Source organism: Vigna radiata, chromosome 7 (assembly GCF_000741045.1).
Source record: "Vigna radiata var. radiata cultivar VC1973A chromosome 7, Vradiata_ver6, whole genome shotgun sequence".
Classification (NCBI taxonomy): domain Eukaryota; kingdom Viridiplantae; phylum Streptophyta; class Magnoliopsida; order Fabales; family Fabaceae; genus Vigna; species Vigna radiata.
This window is the reverse complement of record NC_028357.1, coordinates 33,449,369-33,467,966: the sequence shown is the minus strand read 5'-3', so window position 1 is coordinate 33,467,966 and position 18,598 is coordinate 33,449,369. Positions and strand designations below refer to the sequence as shown.

The following is an 18,598-nucleotide window of genomic DNA, read 5'->3' as shown; positions in this document are numbered from 1 at the left end:
ACTGTGACACCGCACAACAGATCTGGACTACTCTTGAATCCCTCTACGGTGGTGACTCAAAGCAAAGAGAAATTGGGATCAGAGATCAACTGTTGCACCTTACAAAAGGCTTATCCACTGTTAGGGAGTTTTCCAAAACATTTCGAGGCTTATGTGATCAACTCAGCCTTATGGGTAGACCAGTGGATGATTTAGATAAATTACACTGGTTTTTACGGGGTTTAGGTCCCACTTTCACTAGCTTTGGTGCATCTCAATTAGCCATGCGACCATTGCCTGTTTTTCGTGATCTTCTTTCTGCTGCCAAGAGTTTTGAAATGTATTTACATGCCGTTGAATCTACTCCCTCTCAAGCTGCTTTTAATACCACTACTCAATGTTCCTCTCAATTATCCAATACACATTTTCAATCTGGGTCGCGTTCTTTCTCAAATCGCAAAATAGGTCGTGGTTACCAATACTCAGGTCATGGTGGTCGCGGCAGAGGACGTCGTCCTATCCATTGCCAAATCTGCCGAAGAGAAGGTCATTATGCCACATCTTGCCATCAACGTTATGAAGGTGGCCCACCTCAATCTGCCAATCTTGCTGAATCATTTGCGAATTCTTACACTCTATCAAATTCAAATCAATCTGATTGGTACCTCGATACTGGAGCTTCAACACACATGACAACAAACTTATCTGATTTAGACTCAATTGAGCCTTATTCTGGTAATCACACAGTTACTGTTGGAAATGGTAATGCTCTCCCTATTTCCCATATTGGATCTCATCGTTTGACAAATACTTTAAACCTTCTTGATATTCTAGTTGTGCCTAGACTCCAAAAGAATCTTATTTCAATCAGCAAACTTACACGTGACTTTCCTGTGGATGCTATATTTACTGACACATATTTTCTGTTTCAGCAAAGAGGTACAAAGGAAATTCTAGAAAAAGGGAGGCGTGAGCACAACTTATATGTATTGGAGCATGGTCAAAATGCTTTTGTTTCTGTTTTAAATTCCAATAAACTACGAGGATCATTTGAATTGTGGCATTATCGTTTGGGTCATGTTCACTTTGATACTCAACCACCCATACACCGTTGTGTCCAGTCTACTCATCCTATGGTCACACGCGCCAAATCAGGTATTTTCAGGCCTCGTCATTTTTCTTACATTACCACCTACTGACCGTCTTCTCTTCTTTATGCTCTGCTTACCACTTCTACACTCAAAGGGTTCAAATCCGTTGCCAAACATCCTGGTTGGTTGGATGCTATGCATAAAGAGCTCCTGGCCCTACACTCCAACAATACTTGGGATCTTGTCCCACGCCCATCCAACACCAACATTGTAGGGTCCAAATGGGTGTTTCGCACCAAATATCTTTCAGATGGGTCAATTGACAAATTAAAAGCACGGTTGGTTGCACAAGGCTTCACTCAAACACCTGGTCTTGACTATGATCACACCTTCAGTCCTGTTGTTAAAGCTGCCACTGTTCCTGTCATTCTCACTCTAGCAGTAATGAATAATTGGCCTCTTCATCAATTGGATGTCAACAATGCATTCTTGAATGGGCACTTGACACATCCTGTCTATATGGAACAACCTCCTGGGTTCGTTGATCCTCGATACCCAAATCATGTTTGTCGACTTCGGAAAGCTCTTTATGGCCTCAAACAGGCCCCTCTTGCATGGTTTCAACAATTCAACCGATAACCACACCGCTCCAACCTCATATTCAACTGACAACCACAGGAGATCCATTCTCTGATCCCACTCAATATCGCTCTCTCGTTGGTGTACTCCTGTATCTCACTATAACTCGTCCTGACTTGTCTTACGCAGTAAATTTGGTTAGTCAGTTTCTTCAAGCTCTAACAAATGATCACTTTCAAGCAGTTAAACGCATCCTTCGATATGTCAAGGGCACCATGTCCTATGGCCTATCCTTTACCCGTGGAGCTTCCCTTAATGTTCTTGGATACTCGGATGCAGATTGGGCTCGATGTATTGAGACTAGGCGATCAACCTATGGTTATTCTATCTTCTTAGGCGGAAATCTCGTCTCATGGAGTGCTAAGAAACAACCAACCGTAGCTCGATCAAGTTGTGAATCAGAATATAGAGCCATGGCTAATGCAGCAGCTGAACTAATATGGATTACTCATCTTCTACATGATCTGCATATTTCCTATCATGCGCCAACTCTTCTTTGTGACAACAAGAGTGCCATATTCCTCTCCCAAAATTCGGTGGCTCACAAACGAGCTAAACATATTGACATTGATTATTACTTTGTTCGAGAGCTTGTTCTATCTAACAAACTCATCACCCAATTCATTCCTTTTGATCTCCAGCTAGCAGACATATTCACTAAAAGTCTACCTCGACCATTGTTCCATTTCTTCAGAGCCAAGCTTCACGTTGGACCAAATCCCACGCTTTGCTTGAGGGGGGATGATAGGAAATAATATATTTGATTATAGTTTACCTTATTTAGTTTCTGCATAATTGATTCTGTCTTGAATAATTGATATATTATTTCCTTAATTATAGAATCTAGGTATTCTGTATATTCTATATATTATATGCTGGTTACTCTTTCCAAATGAATAAAAACACATTTGTTACAATCCTACAGTAACCCACTCCTAAGATACATGTAAACAAAATACTCACTCAGGTTGTGTTCATTTTAGAAGATGAATTTGAGAGAGAGAATGTACATGAATTTCAGGAGATTTAAGAGTGAGTTGATTGTTTTTATTAGGAGATTTAAAGGTGAGTGAGAAGAGATATGAAAGTAAAGCTAATGAAAATTAGTGTAGGATTTGACCGATGTAACAAATAAAAAAATAGTTTAATTGGTAAAAATTGAAGATTACCAAATTTCCCTTAATAGTAAAAGTAATATAAAATGATAATTGTTAATAATATATAATTGTAAAAATTATTATAAGGAGAAAAAAATAAAATAATAATTTTAAAAATGTAAAAAAATTGTATTTAAGTAAAGTAAAATAATTGTTTTTAAAATATTATATTTTGTGAACATAATTTACTATCAAGTGGTATGATTTTTTTGTTATTGAATTGAAATTGAATATCCATGATGAAACAAATAATTACAATATTAAAATGTCTAAATAATAAAATACATCTATATTTATTATAGTTTATGATGAAGTTCCTTTGAGTTAGGTATGTAAGCAACCTGTTCAAACAATATTATATTCGCATCCCTATTAGATGTTTTGCATGAGATGGATGTTAGGACAGAAACTCGAAGCACCGTTTGAATAAGTTATATTCTTGAATGTTCATAGTCCTTAATAAGTTATCAATTTCTTTTGAACTATGATTAGATGAATGAGTTGTGGCGGTTAACAACACATTTCGACACTCCATGGCTTGTAGTTGTCTTTGAACAATGACACATAATCTTCTTGTTTCAGTATTTAATTTTTCCAATTAATCAATTATTCGAGAATGCATTTGATTTCCAGTTCATTAAGGTGACATTCATAATAAATAAAATTATGACAATTGTTGTGAAAACAAATAGAATTGAAGTTGAGCTAATGTAACAAATCAAAAACATAAGTTAATGTAATATAATAAAGCAAATTCATAATGTCATGTAATATGGTCATCGAATATTATAAAAGTTAATCACCTAAATGATGCAGAATTAAGTTAACATTATGAAGGTTAGTGAATTCTCAATTCATGTCTAGGGATAAGTTGGCCAAATTATCTTTAATATGCTGAAGCTGCCCCTACATTTGTTTTGTACCTTACATTTTGTGATGCAAGTCTTGTACCCCCTCCCACATTTGAGTAATCATATGAGTATTTGAAGGATAAGGAGAAGATTGCACATGGTTGTCATGTTGAGGACTTTGATGTAGTGGTTGCTCTTCATCTTCATCATCCCCGATGTTGTGCTACCAAACACAATTGACGTTAACAATATTCAATCTCTTCAAAGAATTAGTCGAAAAATATTGTCTGATTTCAATCTAAGTGTTGGCGTTAGCATCAAGATGTACTCTACTATATTGCATGATTTAGGTGATCAAGACACCATATGGTAGAGGTGTGTCACCAACATCACATTTAAACATATGTTGCATAATGTGATGAGGCCAATTGATAGATATATTATTTTTAAGCACCCATAGCATAAAGATATCCCTGTGCAACAATTTTATGAAATTTCTAGGTCATGAAGTCAACATATGCAAAATAACATAATGTAGAAATTTATCATTGATGTTCAAACAACCAATCGTTTTCACACGTTGACCTTACATTTCTAATTTGACCATAATAGCCAATGTCATCTTGAGATCATAAGGAAAGTCATCTAGGATATTTGCGAAGGATAAATTCTGACCCTCGTACTTGGGAAGAACAACATTCAACCAATCACCTTGTTTTAATTTAATTCTTTTCTTGTTCACCTCACTCTGAAGATATCCATTTGTAGAGATCCTTAGATTTGAATAGAAGACTTTGATCAAATATGGATAAAAGGGTTGCTCTAATCTCACAAAATCTCATACTCCTTGAAAAACAAGGTGATAATGAAAATATAGACCTGAGGTAGCAAATGATTCAAAATTCATAATTTTTGGAACCACAACATTTCTTGTATAAAAATTAGTAGTGTAGTGTTCCATCTAGTTGCTACCATTGAAGAAACGACACTGATCTAATCCTTCTTCAACAAGTGACCTCGTATATGCAGGATCATTTGTCTCAGTTGCCAGTTCTTTTCTCTTATGACTTTTTCGTGTCCTTTTTAAAGATGATGATGCATTAACCAATAACTTGAACAAAAAAAATTAACACAACAAATGTCATAAGAATAATTTAATATTAGTAACAATTGAAGTGACAAAATGTCATAAGCATTAACTCAACATTAGACAATATTAATAACAACAATATGATATTACAATACACGAATGCGACAAAATTTTATAATAAAAATGCACTTAAGACTATTATACAAATAAACCTAGGACTACTAAACACATAGATGGACTTAACTACCACGCACCATAATGTTACACAACTTATTCCATCTACGTTGTGGGGGCAGTCCCACTAACCTTTTTGTTCATGCAGGATTTGCAAAGAGGAAATCATAACATTGTTCCATAAGTGTTTTGTCTTGTATGTTAATCGCAGTCAACATTTCCCATATGTCCCCTTCTGTGTATTGGAAAGTGGGGGTGTGACACAGGATTTCATTTTGCTTCTCCATGGCAATCACCTATCGCTCGGCCGTATTTGATATTTTCTTAAAATGAACATTGTTGGATCCCATCTAGGAGCATTTTATTTTGAAACCTTTACTCGAACATGAGTTCCATCTATGGCCTATAGACAGTCCTAGTCATAGAAATAAGAACTCATGAAAAATTCAAAAACATTAGTGGACTTTGATAAAATTACATGTTAATAAGTGTTGAAATCATTACCTTAAAGTACGGGTAAAATCGATTGTTGTTTAGGACATATGGATGAACCTCATTTCTTAAAGGCTGAATTAAAAATTCAAATTATAGACTTGAAATAGCATCTAACACATTGTGAAAGTGTTTGCTAACAGTTGACCCAGATCGATTGAATACAAAAAGAAGGGATTTACCCATTGTCCAAATCCCTCGGTAATGAAAAAAAGTTGTCGGTAAGGTGTGTTCACCGACGACCTTGGTATGGCCAAAAAGCCGTCGGTAATATGCGTGTCGGAAACATTACCGACGAATTTCTGGCACTCGGTGTTACCGACGGGCAAAAGCCCTCAGTAATACCCAAGGCCAAAAGCCCTCGGTATTACCGAGGGGTAAAGGCCCTTGGTAATTGAAGGCAAAACTCGATCCTTTTAGCGACGACTTTAGGCTGTCGATAACGTGCATTGTTTATTTCAGTGCAATTTGTTTTTGCATTATACCTAAAACCTGCAAATAAACAATCAATAATCCTAAACATCAATTCAGCCAGTCAATTCATCTAAGCAATTCAAATGCAATAATTCAACAATCATATTCATCAAGAATACTTCAATCATTCTAAGTTTCAAAAGTTCCTAAATGCAAAACAAAGTTTGATAATAAAAAAACTAACTTCAATATAACTTCAAAGTTTGAAAAGTTTCTAATGGGAAAACAAAGCTTTTAGATAAAAAAACCTAACTTCAAATGTTTTGAAAAGTTCCTAAATGTCTAATATTCATCATAATCATCAGAATCATCATGATCTTCTTCTTGCACAGGTGTGGTCTGCGAAGGCTGTTGAGGTGGGCATGGCTGCTAGGATGGTGATGAGGCGGACTGTCCTTGTTGAGGTATCAATGTCCTGATCAGATTTTCAAGATTGTCAAATCTGGCTAGCAGTGAATCATAAGTGTCTTTACTAATGACATTGTTGTGGTCAAATGTGCCAGAGGTAGATGGATGATCTCTCAATATGCCTCCTCTTCCAGCCCTGTAATGGGAGGCAAGTTGTCCTACCTCATACAGTTTGTTCTTTCTTCTTCCCCCCGACGACCTCAACCCAACATTGGGTCCTAATGATTTCTTCGTCTGCATCTACTCTAGAGTTAGCATCAAGAGCAGATCTCCCCTCTGATCTCCCCTGTGTCAATCTCGCAGAAAAATCTTCCTGTTAAATAAGATAGAAAACGTCAGTAACATGAATTTGAAAGTGTGAAACAAACAAAAAAGAGTATAAAATTGAATGTTGTTAAAAAGTTTACTTATAATGGTCTTGCGAGATCTCTCATCAACATATTCGTCAGTCCCCTTGCGAAGATGAGTTTGTGTAAACACCTTATCAACATGAATAGCCTGTCCAAGCTCCGCTGCCTATAATATTTTAAAACATACGAATGACACATATATTAATTTCAAAGTACATTATGTTATAGAGATATTGATAAGAAATGAATCAAGATTTTTACCATACGAATCGCATGTTTAAATAGTTATCTAATGAGTACTACATCAAAAGACACATTGCACTGTTACAAGCATTTACTCAAAACACACATCAAATTTCACAACCTTGTGCCAACTTCCAATCCATGCTTGAACAAAGAAAACAATCAATATAATGGATATACATTAAGCACGCAAGGTTCACAACTGATCAGCCTAACTTTCTTTGTAAAACAACAACTATAACAATAAAAAATTACATGTACTTTACAGGGTCAACTATAAGACTAAAACATAAATCAAATGCACATATTGGTGGTGCATAATTTTCCCTTAACTTACCTCCATGACACAGGGATTCTCGAACCCTCCCTCCACAAGAGCTTCCCTACACCAGAAGAGCATCCCTACACCAGGGCAGCACCAAAGAATGCATCAATGCCCTTCCACCAGCCTTCAACAAAAAACCTCAATCGAAGGACCAACCCTTCACGAGAAACCTCCAAAAGAATTGACCTGCATCATAAACAACAACCCATTAACAACAACAAAGATTTGACCTGCACGAAAGGGATGATTCTCGATACCCTACCTCCATAACAACCTCCCTACACCACGACAGCCAAAGAATGTGCAAGAATTGTCGTCCACTAAGAGTCTTCAACCACAATCCCCCAACCACAACATCAACCGTAGCATCAATCGCCTCTGCTCACGACACCAACGTCCTCATCACAACGTCAATGGCCCACACACCTCACCTCACAATGATGACCGAATGACCCAAATGCACCAAACGCCTCTGCTCGCAATACCAACCTAGGAAGAACCACGACCAGCTTTCAGCTTTGGAAGGGAAGAAAGAGTAATTAGGTTTTCTAGAGTAGGCAAAAAAAGATATTCTCTAGTCGACCAAATCGAGCGTGCTCAACCACCTGATGACCACCATCAAACATTCGCCGCGAAGAACCAGAGTTGCACCAATAACTTCAAATCGACGAAAGACCAAGGGCGGGAGGAATCACAACAGAGACGATGAAACTACGTTTTCTGGTCAACCAAATCAATTTGAGAGAGGGAAATCCCAATTTTTGGGTTTAAATGATCGAGCCAATTACCGAAGGCCCTATACCCGTCGGTAATTAAAATCACGTCAGTATTACCGAGGGCTTTAAGGCCGTCGGAAACACACCATCGGTAATACACGCGTTTCCACACTTCGATTCTTAACATTATGGTCAATTATTTGAAGAAATTGAGCTTATTCCTCCATTGTTGATCAAATTGCGTCTTTAACTAAGCCAATTGTTCTTAGTCTCTAACAAAGATTAATAAATCTCTTTGGGCCCATCTAAATAATGTCGTGACGCCGATTAATATGCGCAAGGTAGGACGATAACTAGTCCCTATGACGATCTTTGTTTAGTACCAAATTGCTAACACTACTAAAAGCACTAGAACACATATTCAATATATATAAGGCATGTCCAACAATATTATGATGGTTATTTGAAATTTTCGATGTAGGTTTGTGACTATATTGAAGTCTACACCAACCACATCATCCACTATATCTTCACGGTCCAAATAAAATAAATCTAATTCTTCTTCCATCTATATTTACTTAAACAAATATAAACACTATTACCAACATCACAATGTCATAAATAAGTCCAATTAACATTTTAAAAACTTCCAATTAACATAAACATTATAATTATGTCATGCATAATACATTCAACATACACTAATTACCAACTTCATGCATACATATAATGATTAAAAAAGAAGCATATTATAAGACATACCTCTTGAAGACTTAATAAGCTTTCAACCAAGATTGAACCAAGATTTTGCGAGACAACCACCACAAATTCACACCCAAGGACATAAAATCTCCAATAAACCTCAATGTAATGCACCATTGATGATCCAAAAGATATTTAACCCAGAAATAAATCCAGAGCAACTTATCTATAAAACCGAAACACCAATGAAGCATGAAATCCTCCAATACAACCACCTCACTTCCAACCAAATGTATGTCCTATAAAAAAGAACACAATGAAATTAGATGCCTCTGTCATTCATTCATATCTCAAATTCTATCAAGTGCTAAAACAAGTAGTCTTAAGGGTGACGAATGCCAAGTTTAACATTTAAAAAAATATTTTTTAATCTAATGAATTAAAGTGTTATTTAATATTTTTGATCTTATTATTTATGTCAAAGTAGCATATTTCAATAGAAATATTTTACCGTGCCCATATTTTAGTTTTTATAAATTAAGTGTATGAGTCTTATTAAAAAATTAGGGAATTAAATGATACGTTTGATAGCAGAAAACTGAATCTGATTTGGCATCTCTATCGGTTGAATTGTCCTTTAGTTCTTCTCTATTTTATATTTCACAGGCTCCATCACTGACAGGTCAGTGTTTGCACGTGGATTCAAGCCTGAGGCGTCGTTGTGAAAAATAAGGTTTGTGGTCTAATAAGTTATCAATCATAATCTCTTTCAAACACCCTTCTTAGCACATCGAAACGAGGATGTTGCGGCTTTCGATTCTACGAGGTAAGTGGTTGCACGTACTCTTTTGTTGAGATGCCCACATGCACAGGGGGGCTATTGAAGTTTTAGAATTGGAATTGGTTGAAGAAATGTTGATTCTTTTCCCCCTTTTTATGTTGTTGCAGCGAGAAAGTTGGACTTTATGAGGCCTCAGATCTCTGCACCGGGAAGGTCCCATTTCTCAACTGCTGTCGAACCATCTTCCAGTAAGAGCAATCCACCGGTAAGGTTTTGCTTGGAATATTTGCTTTCATGGGTATCTTTTAACTACACCAGTTTTTGAAAAAAATCGAAGCTTTACTGTTGATTTTTTCATTTTGAAAAAGTGTAAAAAATTATATATATATTTGCTTAAAGTTTGTGGACTTTTGGACTATCTGGTCAAATGGAGTACAAAGGGTTATGTTTTGGCTTACTTACTCTACAGTGGTCTAAAGTTGAAGTCTTGAAGTGATTTTGAAGCTTTAGGTCCTGCATGTAATTTCATACCAGGTCATAAGAAATTTCAGAATGAGATTTTCGAAAATAAGTCTGTTAGGAGTCCTGAGTAGAATAAACTACTTGTGCTTAAGCCATGAGACTCACACTTAATGGACCAATCTGTTGGATTGGATTCTCTTCTTGTTCTTTGCTCTTAAAAGCTTAAATTGGTTTTTACATAATTCAATATATGGTATCCTCGTTGACTTACACACCTGTTCTGTTAATTAATTCTCTTAACATCTGATTGCCCCTTCTCTTTGTTGGATTCCATCAGAGGGTTCCAAATCTTATTGGGGGCAGATTTGTTGACTCAAAATCATCAACTGTCATTGATGTTATAAACCCAGTAAGTGTTTTTCTTTAGCTTGATTTATATTGCATTTATAGTTGTGTTTCTTTTTTTTTGGCTCTGTGAAATGCAGAATTGTTATTTATCGTTAATCTTATTGTAGGCAACCCAAGAAGTTGTTTCACAAGTTCCTTTGTCTACGGATGAAGAGTTTAAGGCAGCTGTATCTGCAGCAAAGAAGGCATATCCATTATGGCGTAACACTCCAATTACAACACGCCAACGTGTTATGTTGAAGTTTCAGGAGCTTATACGCAGAGATATGGTAAGCATCTTAGAACATTGTATGACTCACATATATTCTAAAACAAAGAAACATCCATACTAGAGCACAATATTTGTAATTGTTTTAGGACAAACTTGCTCTGAATGTGACCACTGAGCAAGGAAAGACGTTGAAGGATGCACAAGGAGATGTATTTCGTGGTTTAGGTGGGTCTTTCTAATATGCTGCTTGAGAAGATTTTGTAGTGTGATAATAATTATGCTCATAGATTTTGATAATGCAATTTCTGAATAAATATGTCATTTAGAGGTGGTGGAACATGCTTGTGGGATGGCAACTCTACAAATGGGGGAATATGTTTCAAATGTTTCACATGGAATTGATACTTACAGTATTAGAGAACCACTTGGTGTTTGCGCTGGTATTTGTCCTTTCAACTTTCCTGCAATGATTCCCTTGTGGGTAAGCAGTCTTGTATCTTTTGGGTGGCTTTTGGGCTACCTAATTAATATTTCACATTCACCTTTATTATTTGCTTGGCAGTTCATTTATATCAGCATGCATGAGATAGAAAAAGTCTCCTGTAGAATGAACCAAAAATCTTGAGCCTGAATTTTAGTTCTAAAAGCAATGCAATGTAAAAAATATGGACAGCATAACAGATTCTGAATGTATATAATCTGCAGATGTTCCCTGTGGCTGTTACTTGTGGTAACACCTTTGTTCTAAAACCATCAGAGAAAGACCCAGGTGACCTCTTTTTTATTAATTTTGGTTATCTATGAATACCCCTGTCTATCAATACTGGAAAAGTATAGTTTTATCGTGTTAATCGTTCAAAGCAAGCTCAAGGCATCAGCCTGAACTACTCTGTGTACACCTTGAGTTGGAAACTTTCCAAATAATAATTACCTCTAATTTGTAACCTCCTCAGTTGGTGTAAAGGATTTTGCACTCTGATAGAAACTGGTTCAAATTAATAGAGAAAATGGGGGAAATTCCAATGATTAGAGTATGATTGCAGAGCTTTCGAGGATTTGCACCTCTTGTTGCCTCCCAACCCTCTCAAAGAATAATATACCCCCGTCTTATGAAATAAGGTATATTGCCTTATTTCTTATCATACAGTCCCCTAACTACAAATTTGCAACAAACTAACTGAATCTAACAATTAGCTAAGCCCCTCAATTAGTATGTACCTATCATACTCACTCGGCCATTTATCTGATTTATGTTAAGGTATCAGAATTGCATAGTTTTGAAATGATAACTAAGACACCAAGTTGCATTTTCCAGGAAGGAGAATTATTGACAATTTTTTAACACCCTTTTGTCTTATGAATCTTTACATTTAAATAAATGTATATTTTGGCTGTGATTTATGTAAATGAGGAAGAAGATGTTAATCTAGCATGAAAAGGGAAATAAGTCAACACCCAATTAACTTAACATTGGTGTCTTTTGACAGGCAAGGATTTTGCTTAATGTTGGTCTTCTTTGTTTACTGTAATTTGTTTGTGATTGTGCTGGTTAGGAGAAAATTGTTAGATGTTACGTTTTTTTGGAAAATTCTTAATTAATTTTCATGGTAGGTATGGTCTCCCTTTTCCACCTAGTCAGTGAGTATTATCATCATCTGTTAGTTTTTCTCCTATCCTTATTAAGCTGTCCTGTGACAAGGTAATTGCTCTAGAGGGGTTGAACATATCTTTTTGAAATCTTTTTGGAAATATTAAGTTTGAAACTTATTTATCCCCTCTTCATGAAATCAACCTAGAAATCCAAGTTCAGAGTGCTTTAAATGAAAAACAAACTCGAAAAACCTTATTCTTTTACAAGAATAGAGATTAATTTCAATGAAGATTGAAATTCTTCTGTACAATTCCCCAAATACAAGAGAAGAGTAAGAAAGATTGGACACAAATTTTTTATGCTAGTTCAGTTATTTCAGACTTACTTCTAGTTGGATTTTGACAACATTAGTCAAATCCTTCAAATATTAAGTTTCAAAGTATAAAAACACTACACAAGAATCTTAAAAGACTCCCTCAATTCTTGAGCCCTACAAGAAGAATTTCTTAACACTCACAGAACCCTCCTACTAACACATCGAGAAACACTATCGCGAGAACTGAAACCTACTAAAGTTAACAAGGTTAAGGAAAGAAATCACCTGGAAATTGATTTACTTTATTCAAATCTTTCTGAAATTTTTCTTTAAGCTCTGAAAATGACCTCAAAAACCTTTCTTGCAAATGTAGCTTCTTGTGTTCTAAAGAAGAAAACTAATCTATTATAGAAAAGTAAGATTTCACAGATTTGATCTGTTACATGAAGTTAAAAATCGTTTTCTCTCCTCAAAACATGTTTCAATTTGTTACAAACCTTGGCAATCCATTAGAACAACTATAGAAATGCCTGGAGTTTAACTGGAATCAATTTAATTTGTTTCCAATGATGGGAATCAATTAAATAATTTTTTATTGTCCTAGAAGTTACTGAGTTTTTGTTATTGATTAGATGGTATGGTAATTGATTAAATCAAAGTTTTGTGCTTTATTTGAGCTGCTCATTGTTATGTAGTTGATTATGAGTTTTTGTAATCTATTAAAACAGGGCACCCCGATTCAGACAGAGCCACAATACATGTTGTAATCGATTATCATTTGGCTGCAATCGCAAATATGTGTCTTGTGAAAAACTAAACAACTTGAACCAAGTGAAATCTGTTACCATGTTATACTTTTTAGCAGACAAGTTAAATTTAAATGATTTGATTTTAATTCTATGGCTACATAAAGAAAATGACCACAAGCATGATCTTAGCTACAACAAAAACACGCATGCTTAAATCTAAAACACAATACAAGATGCCACATTCGTTTCATGTTGGGCATGTAAAATGATAAACCAAAATATAAAGAGAAGGTCTTCAATCCCTGAACACAAGACGTACTCTTAAGTCCTAGGACACACATTTTGCTTCAACAGCCCACTTTTATTGTCCATCATCCTTGGTTTCATATGAAATGAGAAGAGACAAATTTCAATGTAACGTCAGATGTGTTATGTCTGATTCAGACCACCTAATAAGATATCACTTGGCTATTGTCTGAAATATGTTGTATTTTTCCAGGTGCTTCTGTCATGCTTGCAGAATTAGCATTGGAGGCTGGTTTGCCAGAGGGTGTCTTAAATATAGTTCATGGAACCCATGTATGTGATCACCTGCTTTTTTTATCGAACTTTTATTTGTCACTTATTTCTTGAAATAAAGGTAGTCAAGGGCTCGTTGGCATTTGGTGATTTCATCATGTGTTCAAGCTTTAAATAAAATCTTCTAATTGCTTATAATATATTGTACTTATACTGTTGATACTATCATAAATTTGCTTTTACTCCCAAACCAGTTGTTCCAAGGTGAAAAAGTGTCACATTATGATGTCTCATGCAGTAGTTGTTCCTTGGTTTTCATACTGATTGATCTTCTTAATCATTTAACTGTTGCAGGATATTGTGAATTCTATTTGCGACGATGATGACATCAAAGCCATATCATTTGTTGGTTCAAATGTTGTAAGTCATTTAATACTTGTTTGTTTTCTCCAATTCATGATTTTATATTATTCTTCTTTTGGTGACCTTAAACTAGCCAAAGGTAATCCTTTTGTCATAAAAATTAATGTTTTTTGAGGCTTGATACTGTCTTAAATGTAAAGATGGATGGAAAAAATCACGTGATAAAATGCTTAGATTTTGCAGATAATAGACCCCTTTTTGTTACTTTGTGTGCTTATTTGATGTTCTAATTTTTTGTCAAAGGCTGGAATGCACATATATTCAAGAGCAGCAGCTAAAGGGAAACGTGTTCAGGTAGGTGTGGGTAGTTTATTTCTCCCTTTCGTAAAATTGTTGGTTTATAGCAATGCAATAATATGAAGTTGGGCAACTACACTATTGTTTGCAGTCTAACATGGGAGCAAAAAATCATGCCATTGTCTTGCCAGATGCAAATGTTGATGCTACTCTAAATGCTTTAGTTGCAGCTGGTTTTGGTGCTGCTGGTCAAAGGTGTATGGCTCTCAGCACAGTTGTTTTTGTTGGAGACGCAAAATCATGGTATCATCTATTCTATTTTGAGTTAATTTGTATTTATTGCGACTTTTGTAGTAGCATATTACACTTGGAGCAAGTTTAAGTTCCTCTATTTGGTTGTTTAAAATGATCTGGAATTCTCAATGTATTTTATCATGTGCCAAGTGGAATTATCACTCTTCCACTACAAAGATACAAGCTAACTTCTCTATAGAGAAAGTTCTGTGCAATGACCATATAATCAGAGTTTGTTTATATGGTTATTGTAATGCCAATGTTAGTATGACCAATTAATTATATTCATCATTTTTAATAATTCTGAGAACACTGTTCTAAGGAAATACTATTCTGAGTTAGTGAATTCCCTTGTGAAGCATATGTAAAGGGAAGTTTACTTCAATATTTTGTCTTTTGAAAATTTATTTCAATGTTGTACTCGGCAATTTTTAAGAATTGCAACCTTTGCAATATTTGTGCAGGAAAGCTAAACTTGTAGAGCGTGCCAAAGCTCTCAAGGTAAATGCGGGAACTGAACCTGATACAGACCTTGGTCCAGTGATCAGCAAGCAGGTTTGTTTATGATTGGAAATTTACTTTTTCCATATTGGATTTGAAGCAAAGATCTTTTGTATCATTCAGGCATTACTGCCATGGCCAGTTGTTAAGCATATTTTAGCTATTCATATGTCTGTTTCTCGAATATTTTTATTGGCTGCACAGGCAAAGGAGAGAATACACAGACTAGTTAAATCTGGTGTTGAAAGTGGTGCCAAATTACTGCTGGATGGAAGAAATATTGTGGTAGCTTTTATATCCTCCTCTTAAAACATTCTGATTGAATGTAATATAGAAAGCACTTTGTCTTGTAGTAATGAATTCATGCATGCATGACAAGTAGGTTCCAGGATATGAATCTGGCAATTTTATTGGCCCAACCATCTTATCAGATGTCACTACCAACATGGAGTGCTACAAGGTTACTGAATAACTTAAGTGTATTCTAAAAGAATTCAACTTGAAGTTTTGATGCTTATTGTACTTGACTGTCTTTGACATTGCACATGCAGGAGGAAATTTTTGGCCCAGTTCTCCTTTTCATGGAGGTGTGTGTTTATTTCATCCTTAAAATTGCATTATTTTCAATTAAAAGAATCACAAAAGTATAATTTTCGGTAAAAGGTTTCCCATTTTGGAACAATTAACCCCTTCAGATGTTAACGATGTTCAAACAATGGCAAGTGATTAATCAGTGTTAAATTATTTCTAACTAGAAAGCATTTCCATATCTGAGACTCAATTATATTAAATTTTTCATTGACTCAATAGACACATATGCTGATAAATTGTTGTTTTTTTGTCTCTGAACTTCATCAGGCTGATAGCTTGGAAGAGGCCATAAGCATTATCAATAGTAACAAGTATGGAAATGGTGCTTCAATATTCACCACATCTGGTGTTGCTGCAAGGAAATTTCAGACTGAGATCGAGGCAGGCCAGGTAATGTTACCTAAGTGAGATGAACAAATAACAACAAATTCTACAACTCTTTCTTTCTAATACCCTTACTCGTTAAGCTTAGTTTCATATTGCTCATATTAAGCTTAGTATCAATCATGTTTTCTCCATCTACAAAATATATTTGTAAGATCTTGCTCTGGTTTCCAAGTTGAGTATTTGTTGGTTATATAATAAATAAATGAGTATATTTTGACAGTGTTATTCATTGATAATGACTTGTTACTGCATCTGAACCAGGTTGGCATCAATGTTCCCATTCCAGTTCCATTGCCCTTCTTCTCATTCACTGGCAACAAGGCATCTTTTGCCGGTGATCTCAACTTCTATGGTATAACAATAATGATTTCTCACAAAGTTTTGGAGCATTTGCTTAGACAAATAGTGTTTGTTTTGAATTTGCTATCTTTATTGAATTACAGGCAAGGCAGGGGTTAACTTCTATACACAGATCAAGACAATAACACAGCAATGGAAGGATTCAACTGATGGTAGCAAGATTAACATGGCAATGCCAACCTCTCAAAAATAATGTTGATTAGCCAGAGTTGAAATATAATGTTTCTGAAACATTTGCTCCCTTCAATAAAAATGGCACTGATATGTTTTGTCCTTTCTCATTTCTGATCTTATGTCTCTTTTCATCTGCATATTTTTATTAGATGAATGTTTGTGTGGGAACTGAATCAATTAATACTGCTATATATTATCTATACTTATTCACATGAATTGGTGTTAATGAAGGAACTTAATTGAATAATGAATAGAAGAAATAACATTCCATAATTTAAAAATAGAAAAACTTTCCAGTTCAAAGTTCTTTTGAACCAAATCTGTAAAATGTTTATAAGTTATAGATACTAAAAGAGGGATTGAAGCCTACAAATATTGTATATATATAAGAATTTAATTAAATAGACATTCAATGGTTTAAATAAAAATAAATATTAGTTTTATTAAAATAGTTGGAAGATGAAATACATATTTAATTATAGGTATATATGTATTTATTTAATTCTTATTTTCATACAATGTTAAATTACTATAACATATTTGAATTTATAAATCTTTTTATTTACTGTACTTAGCCAACATCACCATATTACTATAACATAACCTCAATAGAAATCATAGACTTGTGTGGTTCTTCTACATCATCATTATTATCTTCATTCTTTTGACCGAAATCTTGTCAGGAGATTCAAAGGTTGTCCCTCTTATTCAACTTGATTTAGAGATAATGTTGTTTGTTGTTCACTTGTGGAACAATTTGACTCTATAAGAGAAAAACACTTAAAAAATAGCTATTGAAATTATTTTATTCTCTGTTCATATTTATGCATTTATGTTCATGTATTTTTATACTTATATTCCGCAACCAATTCTTGTTCATGGTATCAGAAGAAAATTAATTATTTATCACGTTCTTCCGCAATCAATTCTCTTACTATAAAAAATATTCATCTTCTACCTCTCGTTCTTGGCTTTCCTACAATTTCTTCTCCTTCAATGGCTTCTGCAGTTGTTTCTTCTTCTAATAATTCTCAAGCGCAGTCACATTCCTCAACTTTGGGACTTTCTCAAGAGCAAATTCAAGGTCTATTGGCACTTCTTCCTTAATCTAATCTCACAGTCACACATTCTATTGGTCTAGTGAGTTCTCATAATATTTCCACTTCTTCTCATGATCAAGGTAATATCTCTTCCCAATGGATTCTAGACACAGGTGCTATTGATAATCTATCCAGTTCTTTGTCTCATTTGATTTATTATCATAAAATCTCACCAATTGCAATTTATCTACCCAACAAGAACTCTTCATTTGCTCATTTTTTTGACACAGTTTCTCTTGGCCCACACCTTACCTGACATAATGTCTTGTTTGTTCCTAATTTTTCAGTCAATCTTATTTCGGTCACAAAGTTAACTAAATCTCTATCTTGTAAAATTATCATTTCTGAATTTTCATGTGAAATACAGGACAAGTCAACCCTACAAATGATTGGGAAAGATGAAGAAAAAAATGGCTTATATGTCATGATAGTTCCTGCATCCCCACCCCTTGCTTCACCAACTACTATTTCTTCTGAGAATTCTATTGCTTGTTCTACAATAAGACCTGACTCTACAGATATTTGGAACTTTAGACTAGGGCATCCTTCTTCTTCTTGTTATACCAAATTACACATAATGTATGCCACTTTACCTGATACAAAATCCACTCCTTGTGATACTTGTCACTATTCTAAGCAAAGAAAATTGCCTTTTCAATTAAGTACTACTGTTTCAAAAGCTCTTTTTGATTTAATTCATGTTGATATTTGGGGGTCATATTGTATTTCTTTGTTGATGGTTTCAAATATTACTTAACTATAGTGGATGATATGTCTAGATTCTCATGGATTAAATTGATGGC

General features: G+C 34.8%; 1 protein-coding gene across 1 annotated transcript; it reads left to right on the top strand.

Annotated features, from left to right (window-relative positions):
• Positions 1-9,318: 9,318 nt before the first annotated feature.
• LOC106768856 (methylmalonate-semialdehyde dehydrogenase [acylating], mitochondrial) lies at positions 9,319-16,802 on the top strand. The gene is made up of 18 exons (XM_014654218.2): positions 9,319-9,517; positions 9,640-9,737; positions 10,272-10,343; positions 10,450-10,611; positions 10,700-10,778; positions 10,880-11,034; positions 11,259-11,322; positions 13,709-13,788; positions 14,083-14,148; positions 14,395-14,445; positions 14,540-14,691; positions 15,147-15,237; positions 15,388-15,468; positions 15,566-15,643; positions 15,735-15,770; positions 16,042-16,164; positions 16,423-16,513; positions 16,605-16,802. The coding sequence occupies exons 1-18, from the start codon at positions 9,493-9,495 to the stop codon at positions 16,712-16,714; spliced, it is 1,614 nt and encodes a 537-aa protein (XP_014509704.1). The 5' UTR covers positions 9,319-9,492; the 3' UTR covers positions 16,715-16,802.
• The last annotated feature ends 1,796 nt before the right edge of the window (positions 16,803-18,598 follow it).

Excerpts from the sequence above, each read along its gene's own strand:
- LOC106768856 (XM_014654218.2), top strand. The coding sequence starts at position 9,493 with ATGTTGCGGCTTTCGATTCTACGAG. Across the intron at positions 9,738-10,271 it reads CCAGTAAGAGCAATCCACCG|AGGGTTCCAAATCTTATTGG; the intron begins GTAAGGTTTTGC and ends GGATTCCATCAG. Across the intron at positions 15,771-16,041 it reads CAGTTCTCCTTTTCATGGAG|GCTGATAGCTTGGAAGAGGC; the intron begins GTGTGTGTTTAT and ends GAACTTCATCAG.